This window comes from Canis lupus, chromosome 12 (genome assembly GCF_011100685.1).
Source record: "Canis lupus familiaris isolate Mischka breed German Shepherd chromosome 12, alternate assembly UU_Cfam_GSD_1.0, whole genome shotgun sequence".
Classification (NCBI taxonomy): domain Eukaryota; kingdom Metazoa; phylum Chordata; class Mammalia; order Carnivora; family Canidae; genus Canis; species Canis lupus.
In genome coordinates this window covers 17,841,310-17,865,496 of record NC_049233.1, presented here as the reverse complement: position 1 = coordinate 17,865,496, position 24,187 = coordinate 17,841,310, and the positions used below count along the sequence as shown (strand labels likewise).

At 36.3% G+C, this 24,187-nt stretch overlaps 1 protein-coding gene across 3 annotated transcripts in view; it reads left to right on the top strand.

Annotated features, from left to right (window-relative positions):
* Nucleotides 1-24,187, top strand: part of LOC481834 (cysteine-rich secretory protein 2) — a 67,572-nt gene that overhangs the window by 18,059 nt on the left and 25,326 nt on the right. For 2 of the 3 annotated variants that reach the window (XM_038554290.1, XM_038554291.1), the window contains exon 2: nucleotides 24,051-24,087. In XM_038554290.1, the coding sequence (XP_038410218.1) occupies nucleotides 24,051-24,087 (37 nt within the window). Of the gene's footprint in view, nucleotides 1-23,638; nucleotides 23,679-24,050; nucleotides 24,088-24,187 lie in introns of those variants that run through there. The other variant, XM_038554292.1, reaches the window with a different exon arrangement.

Here is a 24,187-nt window from a genome sequence, read left to right as displayed (position 1 = left end):
ATACACACACACACATACTTACAAATCACATACATACATGCACAAAATATATATATATTTACAAAAAACATTTTAGAGGTGCCCAGGTGGCTCAGGTAGTGAAGTGTCTGACTCTTGATTTCAGCTTAAGTCATGATCTTCATGATCTTAGGATTCTGAGATCAAGCTCCACATTGGGCTTCATTAAATGTGGAGCCTGCTTGGATTTCTCTCTCTCCCTCTCCCTCTGCCCCTACTCGCTGCTCACACTTTCTTTCTCTTTCTCTCAAAAAAAAAAAAAAATATTTGTGTGTGTGTGTATATATATTTATATATATGTGAAACTTTCACATTTATTCTATATATGTATATTATATATACACATGATATATATGTATATTATATATATACACATAATACATGTATTATATACATGTAATATATGTATATTATATATTATGTATTATATATACACACATATAATATATATAATATACATATGTAGAATAAATGTAATTGAAATTTTATTTTTTTATTTTTTTAACTTATTTTAATTTTTTATTTTTTTTATTCAAATTCCAGAAAGTTAACATAGTTTTAGGTATAGAATATAGTGACTCAACATTTCCATGCAGCACCTGGTGCTTATCAGAGCAAGTGCATTCCTTAGCCCCCATTACCTATATAACCTATATAACCTATATTACCTATATAACCTATAGTCACATTTTGTAATTATATACACTAAAATTATATACACTAAAAATACTTAGTTTTCTACTTGGTAAACCAATTTAGAAAAGAAATTTAAAATGAAGGTGTTACCATAAGATAGTGGGATTGCCTTGGGTTTTGGGTTCAAACTGAAAGTGTGAGACTTACTTGTTTCCTCCAAGGTTGCGACTTGACTTACTTAATTCATATACTTGGAGATTACTATTCACTTATTTTCTGCGAGCTTTTTATTTAAAAAAACTTGTATATAAATATCTGATTTCAAGCAACATTAGTTAGTTAAAAAAAAGCAACATTAGTTAATAAAGCTGTGAAGAAATTATTTTTTAAAAAATGTGCTAGATTTCATGGCTTTATCATTCCATTAACTTTGCTTTTAGGTAATTTCATATTTTAATTAGTTATTAGGAGTCTCCTAGTGATTTTAGCAAAGCTTATGTTTCCTAACTCAATGTGTTGATAATAAACCAAGAAAGATGGGAATGCCTGATTAAAAAAACAAAAAGGAGTGAAATAATTGGGGAATAACTAATCAGAAAAGCATATGAGTTTATATACAAAAGAAGATAGTTTAGCTGTTATCTCCTTACTTTGTAGATCCCAAGATTCCTTTCCCTACCTTATAGTTTGGAAACTTTCTCCAGACAATAAATAGGGCAACTGTGGGGTCATCTTCTTTGTTCTTCCTTCGTGTTGTTTCACAGATTCTGCCTGTTTTTAGCTGTTCAGACAGGACAGTTTATCTACTGCTGCTATTCCGTCTTTATCAGAAGTCTGAATCATTTATTTTCCAAGTTTTACACTAATAATCTTTTTAAGATCCAGCTGAGTTGTAGATATGTTAACTTGTTTTTAAATTTGTCATCCTTTCTTTTCTAAAAGTCTTTTTTTATAAAGATTATTCATTTATCTATTCATAAGAGAAACACACACACACAGAGAAACAGAGAGGCAGAGACACAGGCAGAGGGAGAAGCAGGCTCCTTGCAGGGATCCGGATGTGGGACTCAATCCCAGGTCTCCAGGATCACACCCTGGGCTGAAGGCAGGCACTAAACCGCTGAGCCACCCAGATGTCCTCATCCTTTCTTGTCTAATATTGGTGAGAAAATATTTATCTTCTTGGTCAGAGTCATTTGGTGTTTTTTTTTTTGGGGGAGTGGGTCTTAAAAATATATATATTATAAATTATTATATTATATATATATATATATATTAGAGCAGTTTTAGGTTCATAACAAAATGGAACAGGAAATACAGAGTTTCCATGTACCCCTGTCTCCACACACACACAAACTCCCCCACTTGTCAATATCCAGCAACCAATTGGTACATTTGTTATAATCAATAAACCTCCAATGAACTTATCATCAATGAACCTACTCATTCTTATTTCCAAAGTTTTATTACATTAGGGTTTATTATTCTTGGTGGTGTATGTTCTAAGAGTTTTGAAAAATGTGTTATCATATGTATCCATCATTATAATATACCATATTGAATAGTTTCACAGACCTAAAAATTCTCTGTGCTCTATTTAACCCTTCCTGCCCTCTAAGTTCTGGCAAACATTGAAATTTTTTTTTTTTTTTTTTTTTTTTTTTTTTACTGTCTCCATAGTTTTGTCTTTTCCAGAAGGTCAGATAGGTAGCAACTTGATATATTGGCTTCTTTCTCTTAATGATATGCATTTAAGTTTCCTCCATATCTTTTGATGGCTTACTATCTCCTTTCTCTTTAGCTTTAAATAATCCATTGTTTGGATGTATTACAATTTGTTTAACCATTCACCTACTGAAGAACATCTTGGTTGTGTCTGAGCTTGGGCAATTATGAACAAAACTGCTATAAACATCTGTGTGCAAATTTTTCGGTGGAAAAAGACATGTACTAAGTAAAAGGAACTGTGATGAATAGGCCTTCAGTAATATCCTGGTAAGGTGTGGGAATTATTCTATAGTCCTATAATTGAGTGTTAGTCTTTTAGTGAGTATATGGCTCTGAGCTTGTTTTGTTTTCAACCCCTTTGGTGGTACAGGATGGCCACAGGAGGCAGGAGATAGTATAAAACTTACTTATGTGGAAGACTAGAACAAGCTAAGTTGAATTTTTCCCTTCCTTCAAGTCAGTTAAATTCTGATAAATCCCCAGTAAGTTAGGCTCTGGTAAAATTATTTCTCTTGAAGACAGGCTTTATCAAGTAGATCAGAACATCAGACCTATTTTGAAATAGCTACTTTCCTCCTACCTCCAGCCAGAAAGTCTGAGGGGATTTTTCTCAGATCTTTACTATGAGGACTTGATAGAGCTTCTGTAGTTAAAACACAAAAGTGCGTGTGGGAGCCCCTAGCCACTGGGTTCCCCTGGAGTCTTCATCTTTCATGCTTGTCTACACTGAGCCTCTGGAATTCAGGTTCAGTCCCAGTTTTGCTATTGTGGTACTGGTTTCTGTGAGGTTCTTTTGTAGTGGATTTCCACTCTGGTAAACTGTGAGATTATCTGTATTTATCTGTCTGTCTTCTCTGCCCAGTTTTAGAGATAGCAGTTTGTCCTGTGGCTTAACATCTCTGACAGATCTAAAAAGAGTTTATTTTCCAGTTTGTTCAGCTTTTTACTTGTGTTAGCACAGATTGACAACTTGTAAGTTCCCTCCATGCTGGACAGGAAACTGAAAATTTGGTTCTGTTTTTATTTTTGTTTGCAGATTCAAACATATTTTCAATTTCTCAACATATTTTTGTAGATATTATATTATGGAATCCATTACATCTCAACATATTTTTGTAGATATTGAATCCATTACAATTAGGGAAATGGAAAAATAGGTGTGAACTCTGCTAAAACTATCTATTCTTTAAATAAAACCCATCCACTGTAAATTTCATATATGGGATTCTTTCACTCAGGAGACAGCTAACCCCTCTGTCCAATACATAACGCAGCTGTAGAAACTTCTTATTTCTACGATGCCAGGCTGAACTTGCACCTTAAATTTGAATTGGAATCCCATGATTTTCTCAGGATATTTTCTCTGATGGCATGGAATAGATGAGCTTTCTCATATGGAAATACATCACTATATATGTTCATATTGAATCTTCCTTTACTACAACCATAGGCCTTTTTTTTTTTTTTTTCAGTAGGAATTGAAACCACTGAGCTTGTTTTCATTTCTTGTTTTGCTTCTTGGTTGTTGTTTTTTGTCTGTTTATTGGTTGTTTGGTTTTAGTTTTGATAAACCAATTCATTATTTTGTCTTAGAATAACAAAATCTATCCCAGGGTTCATAGAGTACCGGCAAACATCAGTGATGGATTTTCACCAGGTTTTTCTGAAGCAGTTTGAATTTGTGACAACAGCTTTCAAGTGTTTTCCTGGGTTTCTATGAAACCAGATTGAGACACAGACAAGCAAACAGAAACAGTGGATTTGAGCATTGCCTGCAAAATCAGTTGCATAAAAACCAGTTATGTTTGCAAAGCCAGTTAGAATAGCAATCTAAATACTTTCCTTGGTCTCTTACATTACAGATTTCCCAAAGGCTGTAGCATAATTTGCAATCACTACACGAATACAATTTGCAAATGATTTTTTAATTTTAATTTCCACTGTTTCCTTCAACCACACACAAAGTTCTGATGAGTTGTGCCAGGCTGTGGGGCCGCAGGCAGCTTCAGGAGTACTTAGACAGTACCTGAGCTGAGGTGACTCAGAGGGAATGAGGAGCAGAGTCACAGTATGGATGCAGCCTATCATGAAAGAAAGACCCAAGTTTGAATTCAAGGGACATAAACAAAAGCATTGTCTATTAGGAGTATGACATCACTGATGTCATCATATGGATGTATTATGTGTATAATAACAAAAGAAAGACAGTTTTCGTCCCAAAGATTAAAACTATTTATGCATATTAAATGTGTCCTATAAATAATAACCTTGTTCTGAGAGTGGGTTCATTTACTCGCTCACTCATTCAAGTATTCATTCTTCAAATATTTCTTGAGCAACCACTCTGTACCAAACTGAGTACTAGTTCTTGATGTTATAACAAGATAGTCAATTCTTCCAAGAGTTCACAGACCTATGAGTAAGAGAAAAAAAATAAGCAAAAGCTTTAATTGCATTAGAATAAATACTACATAACATGGATAAAGTGTATTATTTGAGTTACCAAATAATGTGCTGATGAGGCGTGACCCCCTTTATGGAATTATGTGGGTAATATGGTTTCCAAAAGACCTTATTAAATTTTATTTTAGGGATCCCTGGGTGGCGCAGCGGTTTGGCGCCTGCCTTTGGCCCAGGGCGCGATCCTGGAGACCCGGGATCGAATCCCACGTCAGGCTCCCGGTGCATGGAGCCTGCTTCTCCCTCTGCCTGTGTCTCTGCCTCTCTCTCTCTCCCTCTGTGACTGTCATAAATAAATAAAAAAAAATATTAAAAAAAAATTTTATTTTAATATTCTCCAAGCATTTATGTGAATTTTCTAATAGAGAAAAACTTCTATTGCTGTGGTGCTTCTCATTTATACCGCATATACCATATATATCACTCAACATTCTTGATTTGCCAAAAAGTGTAAACACAGGCTCCATATAAAAATCTTTTGCTTTCACAGTTTCTGTTCTGAATCACCAGTCTTTTCCTATGCAGATAAACTGAGCTTTGCAACCCTGAAGGAAACCTGAAAGGAGACTCGGTGACACAGACATGTGACCTCTGCAGTGAGCCACACAGAACCCCCTTCTCAGAAGAGCCCCATGATTGCTTTAATGCTCTACCATTACCATCTTGTAATTCTTCATCCTTTTGGACATGGGGCCTACCATTTTCATTTTGCACTGAACTTCCGCCCCGCCCCCCCCCCCAAATTAGGTAGACAGGCATGCTGAATACCTCTCTGAGCCCAGAGTTGAGACCAATAAGCTGAATCTTCACTTTCTTTCCTTGGATGCCCTCAGATTCCTCTAACTCTTCAGAATCATACAGAAGTCGTCTTGAAGACTGATTGATGATTTAAACCTCATAAAATGCTTCAGAAGATGCAACCTCCCACCCTGCCAAAAAAAACCTTGTTTCAAAATAAATCTCTACTCAAGTATGGCTTCTGAATACGAGTGTGTTTAAATGCTGCCGGGGGTGGGGGGGATCAGTTTTAACTTTCATAATGGCTCTGCTCTAGCTCTAAAATGTGTTCATGTAGGGGCACCCATGTGGCTCAGTTGGTTAAGTGTCTGCCTTCAATTCAGGTTATGATCCCAGGGTCTTGGGATGGAGTCCTGCTGAAGCTCCCTGCTTAGAGGGAGATCTGCTGCTTCCTCTACCCCTCCCCCTACTCCTGCTCTCTCGTGCGTGCATGTGTGCCCATGCAAAAATAAATAAATTTTTTAAAAACTGTGTTCAGGTGGTTCTTTGTTATCTTTACCCAAAAAAAGAAGAAAAAAGAGATTAATGAGAACATGATGCCCTTCAAAGTCCCCAAGGTAGGTTACTATGCTGTCTTATGGTAATTCTTCATTTTTCATGTTTTTTACATGTCAGTCCTGAAGTGAGCAGAAATGGTAGTTGATTCAGAATACTTCTGACCGTAAATGCTAGTTAAATTTTGTCCAAATGTTAAGGGTATTTTTTCCTCTGAAAACATACCATAGGAGAGTAACTGGCCTAAGTTAGATGTGTTATTTATAGCTGTGGGTTACAAAATTGCATTTTTAGAAATGTAAAAATTACCTCATGACATAAAAACTAAAGTAAGGCAGTTACATTTGCCAAAAGCATTAATTTTTTTCTTATTATATTCTCAAAGCCCTGAAATTATTTAAATACTGAAGTCTTTAGAAGGATGACTTTTATCAGTTTGTAACAAGAGAAAAGAAAAAAGTATAATCCTTGCAGGTTAATTGAATATTTCTGGTCTGGCCACCTGAATTCAGGTAGTAAAAGAGTATAGGAAAGGAAGCTGGAGATAATAGGACTGATCAGGACTTTGGAAATTGTGACCAGAATTAACTACAGACTCCATTAACCAGTTGGATAGTTATGGGGAAGAACAGTAATGGAGAATAATTTTGATCAATAAAGAAAATGAGGGTGGTGTGATTTAAAAAATATATTCTAAATTTTAAGAAGAACTCTGTATTTTAAGAAGCATGCATACATTAATCAATCTATAATTAAATAAAAAATGAGCTTCTCAGGAAATCTTCAGTTGTCAGAGCAAGCCATTAGCAAACAGAGCCTTTAGGTACACTACAGAAAGATGGTATGTGTCATGAGGAGGAAAAAGACAATATAGATTTATAGTGAGAAATGCACAGTAGTAAGTTCTCAGAAGCTTGGGGTTAAAAATATTTATATCAAACAGACTCGAGGCTTCAGATGCATGCTGTTAGAACAAAGTTCTCAATGTGTGCCTCCCAGCCAGCGACAGCAACATCCAGAAACTTGTTAGAAATGCACATTACTGGTGCATCTACAAGACCTACTGCATCACAAGCCCTGGAGGTGGAATCCAGCAATCTGTTTTAACAAGTTCTTCAATATTTCTCGTGCAGTAAAAATGTGAGAACCACTGGTATAGAACAAAGATCACTGTAAAAAGAAACAGGAATTGTTCTATCAATAACCATGTCACTATCTAGCTTTTAACTGTGGCAAATCATTTCACTTCTCTGGACTTTTTATTTGAAAAATGATATATTATCTGTATATAATCTGAGATAATTTCTAGTTCCCAAGTTACATGTCTCTGAAACCGTGATTGGTATACTTGAGATTATTGGCTACAGTTTTTATCTAAGACCCTGCCAAGAAGGGAAAAATGGCCCACAGAGCTAATAAGACATATAACACAGAGGTCTAAACTGAAAGAAAAACAAAACAAAACCAAAAAACAAGAACACCAGAACTTTGGCTCTTTGACTATACATTCCTTTTGCAATTTGACTCTTACTTCCTATATATGAAAGGAGATTTCTCCAAAACTACGATGTCTGAGAACTTAATTCTGTTCCCTAGTGATGAAACAGACCACTACTGAAGTTTTGACATACACAGTCTTTTTTCTTTTGACTTTGTCTTTTACATGATACCTTGAATGTATATAGTACAACTTCCATTAAGCTGTAGCCAAGGGAAGAGTGAGGACTACTATGGTTTAGTAGAGAGCTGCTTAAGTAATATCTTGCAGTACATTATTCTCTTTTTATCTGGCTTTGTATGTATTCCAAATAATTATTTGAAGAGGAGACTATATCTTATGCATTTGGGCATCTGCAACACATAAAACCTTATCTGACCCACTGTAGGAGCTCAACAAGTTTTTATTAAATGAATCAACTAATTAAGTGACAAATTATAACTGCCTTTCCTTTTCACATGGGTTAGTAATAGATTCAATTTACTGAGAACTTACTCTAACCCCTGGACTAAGCACTTTGCCAATGGTAAATCATTTAATACTCAGAACTATACTACAAAGTAAATTATCCCATTTTACAAATTAAAAAATGTAAAGTAGAGAAAGAAAATGTTAAGTAGAGGAAGAATGAGCATCTTGTCTAGAGTTGAGTACTGGAGACTCTTTATAGTCTGTTCTCTAACCACTGGGGAACACCATCCCATAGGCTCTTTTTTTAATGTATTTATCTAATTTAAATATATATATGTTTATTTATTTATTTATTTATTTGAGGGGGGAGGGACAGAGGGTGAGAAAGAATCCTGAAGCAGACTCCCCATTCAGCATGAAGCCTGCCCTTTGGCTCGGTCTCAGAACATTGAGATCATGATGTAACCTGAAATCAAGAGATGCTCAACCATCTGAGTCCCCCAGGAGCCCCTCATGGAATTTTTTTTTAAATTCAGACAGGCTGAAACCATGATCCAGAAAGCACTTCAGAGAAATCACGAGAGAAAAAATTAAGAATCTATATTCTCAAAACTTCTTGAAATGTAACACTGTGTGTCAATTACACTTCAATAAAAAAACATAATAAAGAAGCCATGTTCTTAGATATATATAGATATATATGCATATATATGTATATATATAGTTTACTGATATTTTGCTATTAGCTTTAATAATAAGTGGTCATTTTTTCTTTTTTATTATTTAAATTTAATTAATTAACATATAGTGTATTATTAGTTTCAGAGGTAGAGTTCAGTGATTCATCAGTCTTATGTAATACCCAGTGCTCATTACATCATGTATTGTCTTTAAGGCCTGTCACCCAGATACCCCGTCTCCTCACCCTCCTCCCCTCTAGCAACCCTGTTTGTTTCCTAGGTTAAAAGTCTCTTGTAGTTTGTTTTCCTTTCTGATATCATCTTGTTTTATTTTTCCTCCTTTTCTCTCTGATCCTGTTTTATTTCTTAAATTCCACATATGAGTGAGATCATATGATAATTTTCTTCAACTGACTTAGTTCACTTAGCATAATACCCTCTAGTTCCATCCACATTGTTACAAATGGCAAGATTCCATTTTTCTAATGGTTGAATAGTGTTCTACTGTATATACATACCACCTATTCTTGATCCATTCATCTCAGTGGACATCTGGGCTCTTTCCATAGTTTGGTTATGGTAGGCATTGCTGCTATAAACATTGGGGTGCAGGTGCCCCTTGGGATCACTACATTTGTATCTTTGGAATAAATACCCGTTAGCGCAATTGCTGGGTCATAGGGTAGCTCTATTTTCAACTTTTTGAGGACCCCCATACTGTTTTCCACAGTGGCTGCACCAGGTTGCATTCCCACCAACCACGTAAGAGGGTTGCTCTTTTTCCATATCCTCACCAACATCCGTCATTTCCTGATTTGTTAATTTTAGCCATTCTGACTGGTATGGGGTGGTATCTCATTGTGGTTTTGATTTGTGTTTCTCTGGTGCTGGGTGATGCTGAACATTTTTTCATGTGTCTGTTGGCCATTTGTATGTCTTCTGTGGAGAAATATCTGTTCTACCCATTTCTTGATTGGATTATTTGTTCCTAGGGTGTTGAGTTCGATAAGTTCTTTATAGATTTTCTAGCCCTTTACCTGATTAGACATTTGCAAATATCTTCTCCCATTCTGTCAGTTATCTTTTGGTTTTCCTATTTCCTTTGCTGTGCAAAGCTTTTTATCTTGATGAAACCCCAATATTTCATTTTTGCCTTTGTTTCCCTTGCCTTTGGAGACATGTCTAGCAAGAAGTTGCTATGACCAAGGTCACAGAGGTTGCTGCCTGTGTTAAAATGTCTATGCTAGAGCAATCTATATATTCAATGCAATCACTATCAAAATATCACCAACTTTTTTCACAGAACAGGAACAAATAATCCTAAAACCTGTATAGAACCAGAAAATAACCTAAATAGCTGAAGGAATATTTAAAAAGAAGACCAAAGCTGGTGGCATCATAATTCCAGACTTCAAGCTATATTACAAAGCTATAATCATCAAGGCAGTATGGTACTGGCCCAAAAACAGACAAATTGATCAATGGAACAGAGTAGAGAATGCAGAAATGGATCCTCAACTCTATGGTCAACAGACCTTTGACAAAGCAGAAAAGAATATCCCATGGAAAAAAGACAGTCTCTTTAACAAAATAATGTTGGAAAAATTGGACAGCCAAATCCAGAAGAATGAAACTGACCATTTCCTCACACCCTACACAAAAATAGACTCAAAATGGATGAAAGACCTAAATGTGAGACAGGAATCCATCAAAATCCTGGAGAAGAACACAGGCAGCAACCTCAATAGCTGATAATTTTTATTTATATGGCTCAACTGAAATAAAGGTTTTCACTGCAAAGCTCAGTAGTCCCCTGAAACTCACATCATAGCACAGAGTTATTTTAGTAATGTGTTTATAAATAATGCTGAGTTTACTTATAAGAAAGTCTTTTTTACTTCTTCAGTTTGCCAGTCTTTCTCTTTCCATAAAATCTCAAATTCATTAAGGTTATTCACCTCTTTCTTTGATCATATAATGATATATCAGATTCCTCATTAACTATCCTAACTTTATTTTTTCTGATGTCCATCTATATATCTGTTCTTTCATTTCTTATACTTCTTGTACAAAATAGCTCATGACATTCTTGTTCTTTTAACTACAGATATATTCATCAAAAGAGGCTGAGATCATCTGACAATTTCATTAAGTCTTCTGGCATAGTCATGTATCAACATTTTTGTCTTGAAATATGTATAATTTATTATGAATGATTTTGTTTGCCTATTACATTACACATGGGAATTATGAATGACAAGCTTTTAAAAAATTGTGCCTAGACAAATGTTTGGGTTCCTGCCCCATGGATGTATTTAATTGGATCTCAAAAGGGCTCCTGTGCTTTGGAGTAACATCCTCAAAAATACCCAAGTCTCATGGAAGTGTGGGCCCCAGGACTTGTTACTCCCCTATGGGCTGCTCTCCAACCTTCAGCACTATATATGGGGTCTAGGTACCCACTAAAGCAACACAATTGAACCCAGAGGATACCTCAAGCTCTGTGGCAAGACTTTACTTACAGATGGGCTGCCTGGTGAATAGATAGCTCTCACTGGTCAGAGTAGTATTTTTTATATAGGATCAAATGATATTGAGCTAATAGAATGGTGTTTACATGCTGATTTTAGGTGAGATAAATGGTTATAGAAAGGGATCCCACAAGAAGTATTTTCTCAGGGCTTCACATACTCTAGGGAAACCCTGGATATGTTATTCCCTGAATTTCTTTTAGAATAGTAAAGGAGATGTTAAAAAAGATTTTGTTATAAAAGGGAAGCATTGGGAATAAAGTATAAACTTCTAGTTAAAAAATAAATAAGTAATGGAGATGTAATGTACAAAACCCAACCAAACAAACAAAATGGAAGCATTGCATTCAATAGAGTTGAGAACCATTGTATCAGACTGTGCATTACTGAAATTTCTGTAGGAAGGCTTTGCTTCTTATTTTTGCTTCTGATTTCAGGGAAGTCAGAGTATGAGAGAGAAGTTTCTGAGTATAAAGTCACTGAGAACATAACCACTGCTCTTCCTTCCATACCAGGAATCTGCACAATTCCCTTGCAAATATAGCCAAGTCCTGGAAATGGGCCAAGAGTTCTCTCTATTAAGTACAGCACTGGCAACTGCCAGTAGACTCTATTCTCCTGGTTGGGGACCTCAATATTCAAAATGCAATTACATATAAGTGAAATCCATGAGCAAGATCTGCTTTGGAGCAGTGTGAAGAGAGAAAAGCTAACAAAATGCTAGTAAAACAAATTATGAAGAGCTACAAAACCCACACTGTATGAATAGTTCCAAGTGCAGAAAATTTCTTGTCTCTGTGTTTACTGCAAAGGGATATGAAAGATCGTGTGTTTGCTAATGCTAAGGGCTTGGGTTAGAAATCATTCGATAATTAACATCCTTTTTTTTTAGTGTCCTTTCAATCATTGAAATATTTGACTTTACTTAAGTTCTAGTATTTCACAGTGAGTCCTTATTTTTTTGTAATTTATTGTTGCAAAACAAATCCAGTTACATCCATTCTAGCACTTCCTGTGCTAGCTGGAACCTCAGAAGAAAAGTGCCAAGGATTAAGCCACATTTAACCAAAGGTCTGAAGATTAAAAATAAAGAATTCTCTTTTCATGCAATTAATGATGGAAGTCCTGAAAAATTACTCTCAGATAAAACAGTCACATATTTTGTACCTTCAGTGTTTTCTCAAAAGGAGTCTTTATTAAACATATAGAATTATATTCATAACAATGGTGACAATAATCATAATAGAAGTTTTCATGTCTTAAGCAATGTTCTGAAAAAGCTTTACGGGTATAGACTAGTTTAATTCTCACAATTACCCCCATGAAATATATACATAATTAACCCCAGTTGTAGAAAGAAAACTAACACATATAGTTACCAGTTGGTGATTGAACTGAGAAGAGGCTACAGTCAGAGGGCTGAACAGCACGTGTTCTGCAGCAGGAAAGATACTTGAATATCCATGAAAGTGTGCAATTTGTGATGATTGCCCGTTCACCTAATGCTGATATCTCACCTAGAAATCTCATAATTTAAGTCAGGGGACTCCAACATAATCACAGAAGACAAAGCATTAAATTTGGTGATAAGAGTATAGTTTAACTTTCAACTTCTCCTATTTATTACTATATGTTCTTGAGATTTTATGTAACTCAAGACAGAGTGAAATTTAGAAAACTGGAGAATAGCATGTGGTAATTATATCTAAAAATTTGTCCAGCAGACAGAAGAGAAGTATCTTTACCCCAGGTAAGAAGGAAATTTGCCAAGGACAGTATCACTTGAGTAAATAACATAATCTAACACCATGCAAAGGGATTAGCATTAATTCTTCATATGAATAAGCCTGTAATTATAATGTTTTCTATTCTCACTCGAGGATCCCACTGTCCTAAAAACTTTTGCTTAAGATTAAAATGAAATAAAAAAAGATTAAAATGAAATAAACATAAGTCATTACAATTTTGTATAACTTGGAAGAAATCATAAAATCTTAAGCTAGAATTTATTTAACCAGATCAAGGCTGGATTGCTATCACTCTGAGTATTCTAGAGACAACTATTAACCTTAGAAAGGTAGAAATAATAACACAGACAACTGCAATTACTCTGTAAGCTTCATATTAAAGGCAGATAAGATGTTTTCCTGAATGAGAGGCAAGAACTATGGTTTCACAGTCGTAAGAATTGGATTCTATTTAGTCATAGATGATCTTTAAACACCAGTGAATTATTAAAACTACCATTAAAAGGTCACATGACAAAAAGCAAGGAACTGTGCCAGGTGTAGCAAATCCACATAAATTACTAAATGGATTTCTTTATTCCTTGAGCCTTAATTTAGGGGGATTAACATTTGACAAAGAACCATTTGCTTAAGGAACAATGAACCAGCAGGCCTAAGCACCATCAGTTGACCTTTGAGTGAACATAATAAGCTCAGGGAAAGTACATGCAAAGAAAGATTAGTTAATGCTTAACACGGATTTACTTCCTTCTGGGACACAGATGATGACTTTGTATGGAGCTGGAACCAAGCCGCAGGGAAGAACAAACTTCCAATTGTTACAAACCCAAGTCTATTGTGAGAAGATAAAGCTTTGGATTTACTGGTTCCAGGAGTGTGGCTCTAAACATCTCAAACTGACGTACAATGTTTCGGGGTAATTCTCTTCTTTCTCTGTCATTTGCTTACTAACCCAGTGTTGCCATTCTCCACTCACCTAAGTCCTCATTTCTCTTCCTGTGCATTGTTTTTGTTGTTGGCTTTTTTGGGAATGTGAATCACTCTTATCTCCTATCCAGCATGTCCCTTACTCCTGCAAAGTTCAGCTCAAAATGCATCACATTCATGTCAACCTCACTAATTTTAAACAACTTTTAAAATTTATGTATTCTTTCCAATAAGCATTCTTTATTTATTAATTCTTTATTTGTTATATGTCAATATATTTTGACATATACTATGTACAGGAAAAGTGCTAAGAATTGGGTATAAATATATTTGAAAATCCAAGGATCAAGAATATTACTGTTTAGAAGGGAAATGAACATGTATATAAAGCCACATTTAAAAATTATTGGTTAAAGATAATAAGATGTGAGCTTAAGGAACATATTCAAATATGCCTATAGGACCTAAGGGAAAAAAAAAAACAATTAAGCTGGGATACAAACAATAAGTAAGAATTTGGAAGGAAGGAAAGTAAGGAAAGAGAGTGGTCCAGAAGGCAGGTGCCCAAGTAGATGGGAGAAGATGTCGTTTTTCAGAGCAGTGAAACAGAGTGGGAGAAGCTGGGCCATGCACATGAAGTATGAAGAGGCCAAATCATGAAGAATTGTATACCATGAAAAGGAAGTTATTTTAAGTGTACCACACAGGCACTGACCTATTAGAGCTCTCTGAAGGCATAAGAGGAGAGCTAGGTCCAAGAGGGCATTTCTATGCCAGGCTTAACCTTGTCTATCACCAGATTGTGTGAATGTCCATGTGGGCTCTGAAGGCAGAGGCTAAGGAAGTTCTGCAGTAGGGCAAGGAGCACTTAAAAGGGTAACAGCAGTGGCAATTCACCAACTGGTATGTTTAAGTACTGTTTTACAATGGCTAAACAAGTGTTCTTTTTATGCCTATGTTATTTCTTGTTCATATCAATATTATTATGGCATGTATTTTACTGCTTATTCTGTTTATTATTATAGTTTAAATCATATAGAAACATCAACAAATTTCAAGCATGATAACAAAATGACAATTTATGCATCATTACTGTGGCATCAGATGGGAAGAAAGAATGGAAGAAGACAAACATGGAGAGCAAGAGCCATTACAAGGCCACTACCATGATCTAGAAGCTAAATGATGAAGGCTTAATCTAGGACAGAGATGCTGGAATATAGTAGATGAGCTGGGAGTAGCAATAACTTGGAGGGATAATCTGCTATTCTAATTGAATATGAACTGGGATAATATGGAGCCAACAGTCTAGGATACATTTCAAAACTTTCAGTCTGGCCTGGATTTTATATTCAAAACATGTGCTTTTGTACTCAACTGTTACTAGAACAGTAATGCTTCTTGGTCTAGGAAGTCCCTGATAAACATAGGTTAACCTTAACAATGACTTTAATAGTGTCCTCTGTCACCTTCAAAGTATCACGAACTAGATGGTCATTCTAACCAGCTTTAGAAAACTTTTTAAGTGACTCCCCATATGTATGGCTTTTTAAAAAGATCTTGTTTATTTATTTGAGAGAGAGACAGATAGCGAGGGAGAAGCAGAGCTGGAAGGAGGGGCAGAGAGAGAAGCAGGCTCCCTGCTCAGCAGGCTCCCTGAGCAAGGAGCTGATGTGGGGCTCGATCACAGGATCCTGGCATCATGACCTGAGCCTAAGGCAGAGGCTTAAGCAACTGAGGCACCCAGGTGCCCTGATCATATGTATGGCTTTTAAAAGAGTTCCCAAAATATAAGGGAAGGAAGAAGAAATGTGTGGGAAATATCAGAAAGGGAGACAGAACATAAAGACTCCTAACTCTAGGAAACGAACTAGGGGGGGTGGAAGGGGAGGAGGGCGGGGGGTGGGGGTGACTGGGTGACGGGCACTGAGGGGGACACTTGACGGGATGAGCACTGGGTGTTATTCTGTATGTTGGTAAACTGAACACCAATAAAAAATTATTTTATTAAAAAAATAATAATAAAATAAAATAAAATAAAATAATAAAATAAAATAAAATAAAATAAAATAAAATAAAATAAAATAGTTCCCAAAATATGAGTCACTTAGGAAGCCTATCAAAAATGCTGAAATCTGAGCTCCACTTTCAGAGATTCTGATTCTGTATATTAAGGATGAAATCAAGCAAAGCAAAACATAAAACAATACATAAATTCATAAGCTTTAAAAAACTCAAATGCCTTTGTTAGTTTTGATTATATCATTAGGAATACTATATGAATATGTCCAAATGAATCATCTACTATCTCTTCTCTTTCACCTCACAGAAGACAATAAATTATACATACAATAAGTGCTCACTAAGTTATATGTTGCCTTTATTGCCTAAGTATAAGTGTGTATATTGAGCAAAATAACCTAGGATTGAATAAGGAGTGTCCCTGGGGAAATGACTATAATCTGACCAATTGTATCATGCCACATAGAAAATCTCAAGGACGTTCTAATCATTCTCTTCTTGCAGCTTGGGAAGATAGTGAGGCCAACAGAAAGAATAACAACAAGATGGAGTAGGAGAAATTCTAGGAGTTGAAGAGACAACATGTGAATTGCAGACAATTCCACATGCACATTTTTTTTTTCAGTTGACTTAGAGAAACTGGCCAGAAAACAAACTCCCTGTGGGAAATGATTTTGAAATTATTTTCATGTAATTGTCATAGAAATCCACATGGTTATGATTGTTCATTATTTTACACCACCACCTGTGCTTACTAAAGGGCCTGGGATCATTGGACAGAACACAAGATGTCAGGTCACATACACCCATTCTGAACATGACTACTCTTCTTCAGGAAACATGATGAAGTGACACACATCAGAGCCAAAGGACCAGACAGGGAAAAAGCAGAACACGGACTCCTTGACTGAAATCATGGAGGAGGTTCTTATGGCACTGAGACAGTCTTGGAGTTTTCAGTAATGTCCCAGAGGCCCCTGAGAACTATTACTAAATGAAGTCTAATGTTCTCTATCCTAACCTAGCATTCCACATAGAGTGACTTGGATTTAACTGCATCTAAGAAAGATAAGATGAAAATAATGTGGGGCCTTTCAGGCAGAAGTAGCTGAAAAAGCAAACGCTGTCATGTTAGGATTGCATGCATTTAAATATATATAAAAGAATCACCTTGCAGACATAAGATTACTCTCTGTAGGGTTTGCCTTTCTCCTTTTAGGGACAAATTAATTATCTGTAATTTTTACTCTGATGGAATAGTTTCTTATTGTATAACACTGCCCAGTGGCACCTAGCTTTTCTGATTTGAAATTATAATTTTATGAAATATCTCCTCTGACATATCTTTTTTCTTAGTGTGATAACCTGTGAAATTGGGAATACTATTCCTAAGTAAGTGACTTAACTAGTCAAAATTTAAATACAAAAAAGAATCATGGTTTTAAATCCAAAAATTATGACCTGATAACCCCTCAATGCATCTTTGCCATCCATGCTCCACTAGTCTGCCCTCAAAAGGATGATGGACAGTTGTGCTCTCTCTTAAGGGAATTTCAAACATAAGGGATGTCAAGCATCAATAGGTTAATGTACAGAGGCCCGCTTGGCTTTTCTGAGCACTTCTGAAACCTCAAAATACAAAGAGTTTATCATGGAACTAGGAATGTATAATCATGAAAGTCTTTGTAAGTTGTTTGATTGCTATGACCTCTGAATTTTTATGAAGAGAGGTATGCAGTCAGCAAAGGGGAGCCCACAGATGTTAGTGAAGAGGGTAGAGGATGAACAAACTATTTTCCTTTCTCTTCTCACTATCTTCCTATATACTAGCAAAACCTTCCCTGGTATTGAGTTTTTTTATCTTCCTCAACATCTCCTAAGACAAAGGAAAGAGTCACTATGATGATTATTTGCAATGTGTCTTTATTGATGAGATAATGCTAATTTTAAAATGAACTTCAACTTTAAACTTGAGGGTTGGTGGCTCTCAATTTCTTAGCAAGGACACAGAGATGATCATTTGTTTTCCTAATGTCATCCTGATGTTCCCCAACATAATTGGGCCTTAAATACTCGAACTTCTGATTAAATGATACTGATGATTCTTTCCTATGACATCTACAAGAAGAAATTGATCTTATAAATACCCTTGAATTAACCATTCAATCAAACAAAATGCATTTAATGGAAATATTTTATGTGTTTAGCAAAGAGCAGGCTTGGGAGAAGATAATAAAAATGTTCATTTTAAAGTATTAGTATGCCACGTATCATCTTAAAAGTTTTATGTAGAATAAACTTTTTAATCATCAAAGCAAACCTAGCCTACAAAAGTCTACATTTTACAGAAGAGACAAACTAAGGCTTGGAAAGTTATTTCCTAAAGTTGATGGTTTCCAAATTATGCTATTAGCCAGTAAGCTATGGGTAGTTGGTAACTGGGAAGTGAAAGTGATAGAAAGTTGGGCCAGGAGAGGTCGACTTTCAGACAGAGATCTTGTTCACCTTTTGCAGTAACTAGTTCCTTTCGAGTGGTCAGCACAGAAGTGACAACAAGGCAGCATACAGTAGTTACTATGTCTAAGATGAGAGGAGGGCTGGTCAGGAAGGAGGGAAGCTGTGCTTTATTTATTTATCTGAGTATTTTAAAAATATTTTATTATTTATTTGAGACAGAGAGTGCATGCCTGTGCACATGGGAGGAGGGGCACAGAGGGAGAAGTAGGCTCCCTGCTGAGCAGGGAGCTGGACAGGCGACAGGCAGGGCTCAATCCTGGGACTCCAGGAATCATGACCTGAGCCTAAGGCAGACGTTTAACCCACTGAGTCACCTAGGAGCCCCTGTGCTTTATTTATTTTATGTTATAGACAATCTGGTTAAAGTATACTGGTTAAAACCCAAGAACAGACGATTAATTTTAAGGAATAAGAAATGTAACATTCTCTAAGCAGGATGTAGTGTTTAATAGCAATGATCACTGAGATGCTCAATCAAAAGTTCCATTAAAATTGTTGGAATGGATTTAAAATATAGACACAAGAGCAAGTGACTTGCTCTTTTAACATAAAGTTTGATATGCAAATAAGAATAAAATGAAAGGATCTCACTGATATAGTTGGGAGGGATGGGTCATAAAGGACCAACAATGACAATGGTGGATATTAGTACAGAAAAAGACAAACTAATTATGGCAGGTGAAGGAAAAGAGGTGATTGCAAACAACCATTTTGGAAGATTGAGGTCAAACTGTAAATCCAGTATGTGTACGGTATTTTGTGACCAAGATAGCCACATTTAAAAAAACGTTTGTTTAACTTAATAATAGGGGTGCTAATATTTAATAAGCAATAAGCCTTATATATCATGGTGCACCTATGATCATATAACCATTACAATGAATATAAAGTTAGAGGAAATCTATTAAGTATTAATTATGAACCAAAAATATTTTCCCTTTTTTTAAAAGATCGTATTTATTTATTCATGAGAGAGAAGAGAGAGAGAGAGAAGGAGGCAGAGACAGGGAGAAGCAGGGTCCCCGTGGAGCAGGGAGCCTGATGCCAGCCTCCATCCCAAGATCCTGGGATCATGACCTGAGCCAAAGGCAGCCATTTAACCAACTAAGCCACCCAGATGTCCCTATATTTTCCATTCTTATGCCATTTTCTATCCAATTCTTATGGTAATTTCCCACATAACTACCTATACCTTCGTAAATCAAACCATCTCTCAGAAACTTCAAGTACAATTCCATGGCTTACAAGTTAGGGACAAGTTTCTCCAAACACAGAAAGAAAAAAGCAGATAATGGGAGGGAACTAACACTAGAAATTCTTACTACATGGCAGGCAACTTACATACAGTATCACATTTTCTCACAATTAAATAAAATAATAATACTATTTCCATTTTGGGATGTGAAAAATAACTTCTCAGTATACATTGGTATAGAAATGTAATTCCTGTCCATCAGATCACAAATCCCAAGCTCTTAACAATATTTACACCATGAATTAAGTACAGAGGAGAATGGGCTCTGAGTGCTTCTAGATCTGGTCTTGCCCAGGAAACACATTGTCTCATAAAAAAAATGGCTGCACAGATGTTTCCAAGGTGATTTTATCCAAGTGGCTGCTTTAGCTTATTGAGAACTCTCACCTCACTTCACATTTATGTAAAATAAAATATATTTTAGGAACTAACTGGACACATGGCAGCCTAATGGTTAGCAGGGTTTTTTTTATTGTTTTTTATGGTACAATCTATCTCGAGTTCTTTTGTTTTTAAGATTTTATTTATTTATTCATGAGAGACATAGAGAGAGGCAGAGACACAAGCAGAGGGAGGAGCAGGCTCCCTGCAGGGAGCCTGACGTGGGACTTGATCCCAGGACCCAGGGATCATGACCTGAGCCAAAGGCAGATGCTCAACCACTGAGCCACCCAGGCACCCCCTCTATCTCGATAGCAGTTAGAGTAATATCTAATTACTTAACTTATTAATAAACTGTAATTAAATTATACATCTGCTGAGCAGGCACTCGTCAGTTCTAGTACTTTACCCTGAAACTCATAAAGCTAGCACACACATGAAAATGAATAGAAATTACTGAATTCCTCACCCCATTGTGCCATCTACATGTTAACATGAGCACCCAGAAAGGTCTGCCAGTGCTAGGTATGTGTTATATGATTTATTAATTTATACTCCCTCATTTATAAAATTAGTATAAATACTCCTCAGTATTTGGAATCATTACAGTTTGAAAGTAGAAAAAAACAGAAATTTTATTAGTCCAACTCTCTTCATTTTTGAGATATGGAAAAAAGCCCAGAACAATTAAATAGATCCCTCCATAGATTAACCGAACCAAATGATGATAATTTAGTATGTAATGTAGATGACTGTTATATACTGAATTTTATACAACCAGAAAATAAAAGTTAATATCATAAGAACTTGGAACTTAAAAATACTAATCAGTTATGGGGTCTTTTTTCATTATGTTATTAAGGTACTATATACTTCCATTTACAAGGATAAAAGACTAAAATATTCTCCAAAATAATAAAGTCCAACAGATTACTGTCAAATCTTTTAGATCTCTGTAGTTCACAAGCTCACCTTTACTCTTACAGGAATAATCAATAGCTAAATCAGGAATAGCAATTCTATGTTTTAAAGCCACACGCACAATTTGAACAGTCTTGAGAAAACATTTTGTACACAGCAAGTGCATCTTTCCCATCATGAGGAGGATTCCATGGGAAAGGGACGACTCTGGGCTTAACAGTAGCACAGATGTGCTGGCAGAAATAATTGACTCTTTATTTGTTTGTGAGCTTCCTCTTTCCCCTCCCAGGCTTGTTGATCACATGTGGACCTGGGCCAGGTGTGGCCAGGAGCAGCGTTAGCAAAGCATTTTTCAATCCATCATCCTGGGAAAGTAGAGAGTGCCACCCTCAAAAGGGCCCTGCTGCCAACACTCAGGATCCCAGTGGCCTGGCTTAATCACATTGAGTTGCCTCTTGAAATGTCTGGTTTCTGTGAAAGGGGACCTAACACACTTATTTATTACTCTTGCCCAAGTTCTAGGTACCTTCTAAAACACAAGGAGAACGGTTTCAAAAGTTTAGATTTCAGATGTTTCTCCTTTTTTAAGATTTTATTTGTTTACTCATGAGAGACACACAGAGAGAGGCAGAGACATAGGCAGAAGGAGAAGCAGGCTCCCTGCAGGGAGCCTGATGCGGGACTCCATCCCAGGACCCTAGGATGCTCCACCAGGCATGATGCTCAACCACTGTGCTACCCAGGTGCCCCAGATTTCAAATTTTTCTATAGAAAAGGGGTCAATCCTGCGAAGTATACAAAAACACAACTCTCCCCAGAGCCAAGCAGACAGAAAGTATTTACTCTACTTGAATCTTTCATTAAAGAAGGACCAATTATGGAGAAAAGAAACCTATGAAAAAATATAGATGATAGATTCTCAAGGCACAGGTCATGACATGCCAACCCTGGAAGAGAAGGAAACACAGTCAGTGACATGCTTCGACCATGTGCCACCTTGAATCAATCCCATGTTTTTAACATTCCAGTAACTCTCGACCTCGTTTTACCCGAATCTAAAACATACAACTTACTTATAGTACAGAGGTTATATAACAAGCAACAAGGTGTAGCAAACATCCATGGTGATGGTTTATCTCAAATTACTCTGTGAGTCTTGAGAGTGAACAAACTTTAGACCCAAACAGCAAACTTGTTCTTTGGTCCCACTAACTGCACATAATAGTGAAGCTACCAGCTCCCTTCAGGAATACAGCAGAAAAAGGAGGATTTTTTCAAAAGCCATATTGCTGAATGGTGCTGCACCACTGGGCAGATGTGGTCCAGGCACTGAGGAACACTGGTGTACACATCTGGTCCAGAAGCCCTGCCTTACCATTGATCGTCTGAACTAGAATACAGGACCTGAGCCATTGCTCAAGACATGCTGGCTGATAATCCTTCTGGTAGGCCCCTCACATCATCACACACTTTGTCAGGACTCAATATTATTTGCTAAGAAGAAATCCAGAACTGGAAAATCAGGAAATCAAGAACGAGGTTTTAAAATTGAGTTTGGGGAAAATAAAATAAAATAAAATAAAATAAAATAAAATTGAGTTTGGGGTCAAATTCTCCTAAGGATATGCAAAGAAGTGGGAACACCCACATCGCATCTACATGTAACACACATACTTAAAACAAAATTCATTGTTTAGAAGCAGCAAGTTTATCCAATTAGAATCCGAATGCATTGCATTATCCATTTTATTTTTTTAGAAAGACTTTTTTTAAAGATTTATTTATTATTTATTTATTTATTTATTTATTTATTTATTTATTTATGAGAGACACACAGAGAGAGGCAGAGACATAGGGGAGTCCTATGTGGGACTCAATCCCAGGATTCCAGGTTCATGCCCTGAGTTGAAGGCAGACATTCAACCATTGAGCCACCCAGACATCCCGCATTATCCATTCTAAAGGCCTAAATATTTTCACACAAAGGAGATACAATCTCTCTGCCTTACAATTTTTCAAATCAGAAAACTACAAACTAGATGTGAAAAGTCAGTTTGAGGTACACAGCTTCATGTTGCAGGACCAAACCTGAAGGGAGACCAAAGTAGGTATGATTTGCTTTAGAACACAGTAAAGAGTGGAGGGTGGAGGGTGCATCTCACACAGGGTGAGGGTGTGAGATGGAGGGTGTGAGGTGCACCGTCACACAGGGTGAGTGAGATGCACCCTCCACCTCTGCCAGCATTCCTTAGATCAAGGTTTCTAGGTCATTCTTTCCATTAGAGAATGGACCAAGTTCCAACATATACAAATAAATTTAAAAGTCTAAAAACAATTACAGTAAATTCAACATTAATTTCAGACATCCTGTACAAATTGAGTCCTGCTATAATACACTAAAGAATTATCCCCACAGCCCTCACATTGAACCAAAATTAGTTTTACTTGCAGAAATGCACACATAAGTACAAGTATCTACATTTAGTTTATATGTGGTTTCCCACAGTACCGGACACATCAGAGCTCCCAGTAAGTAAATGTGTCAACTTGTGGACTCATCTTGCATCCTGGGAAATATCCAGAAGAAAGGCATTTGCTTTAAATGAGGAAACATCTTTCCTAAACTCCATAGGAGAAAAAGCTCTGCACAAGGTCTGCAACCTGCTTATTCTTGACATAGGAAATATTAAATACCCTCTACCCAAGGTCTATAGAGAATTCAATTCTAGATGCCAAAGGGGCACTTGAGAATAAATACACAGCAAAGGTGACATCTAAGGAAATCACTTGAGCTGAAGAAAAGCCATCCAAAAAAAAATTTTTTTTTAAAGCCATGTGGAGAATCACAAGATATTGCCAAAACTGCAGTTATACAACAAGCAATGAGACTATTGGAGTGACAAATCCTGTTTCAGACCTGTTGACTTAGATTTACTTGCACAACCATACTGGCCAAAAACAGGAAATAAGTGTAATGTACATATATTGCTCTAACCTTCTTTCTCTCCACCATCCTTCCCACAGATAAAGCAGATGCTTCACCTGTCTCTGAGAATCAACAGTAAGTAATGTGTTTGTTTTAAGATGAACTATTTATTATGCAAATATATTTGTGTTTTTCAGTAGTAAACGGTATGTTGTAAAAGAGTATGATTTTCAAA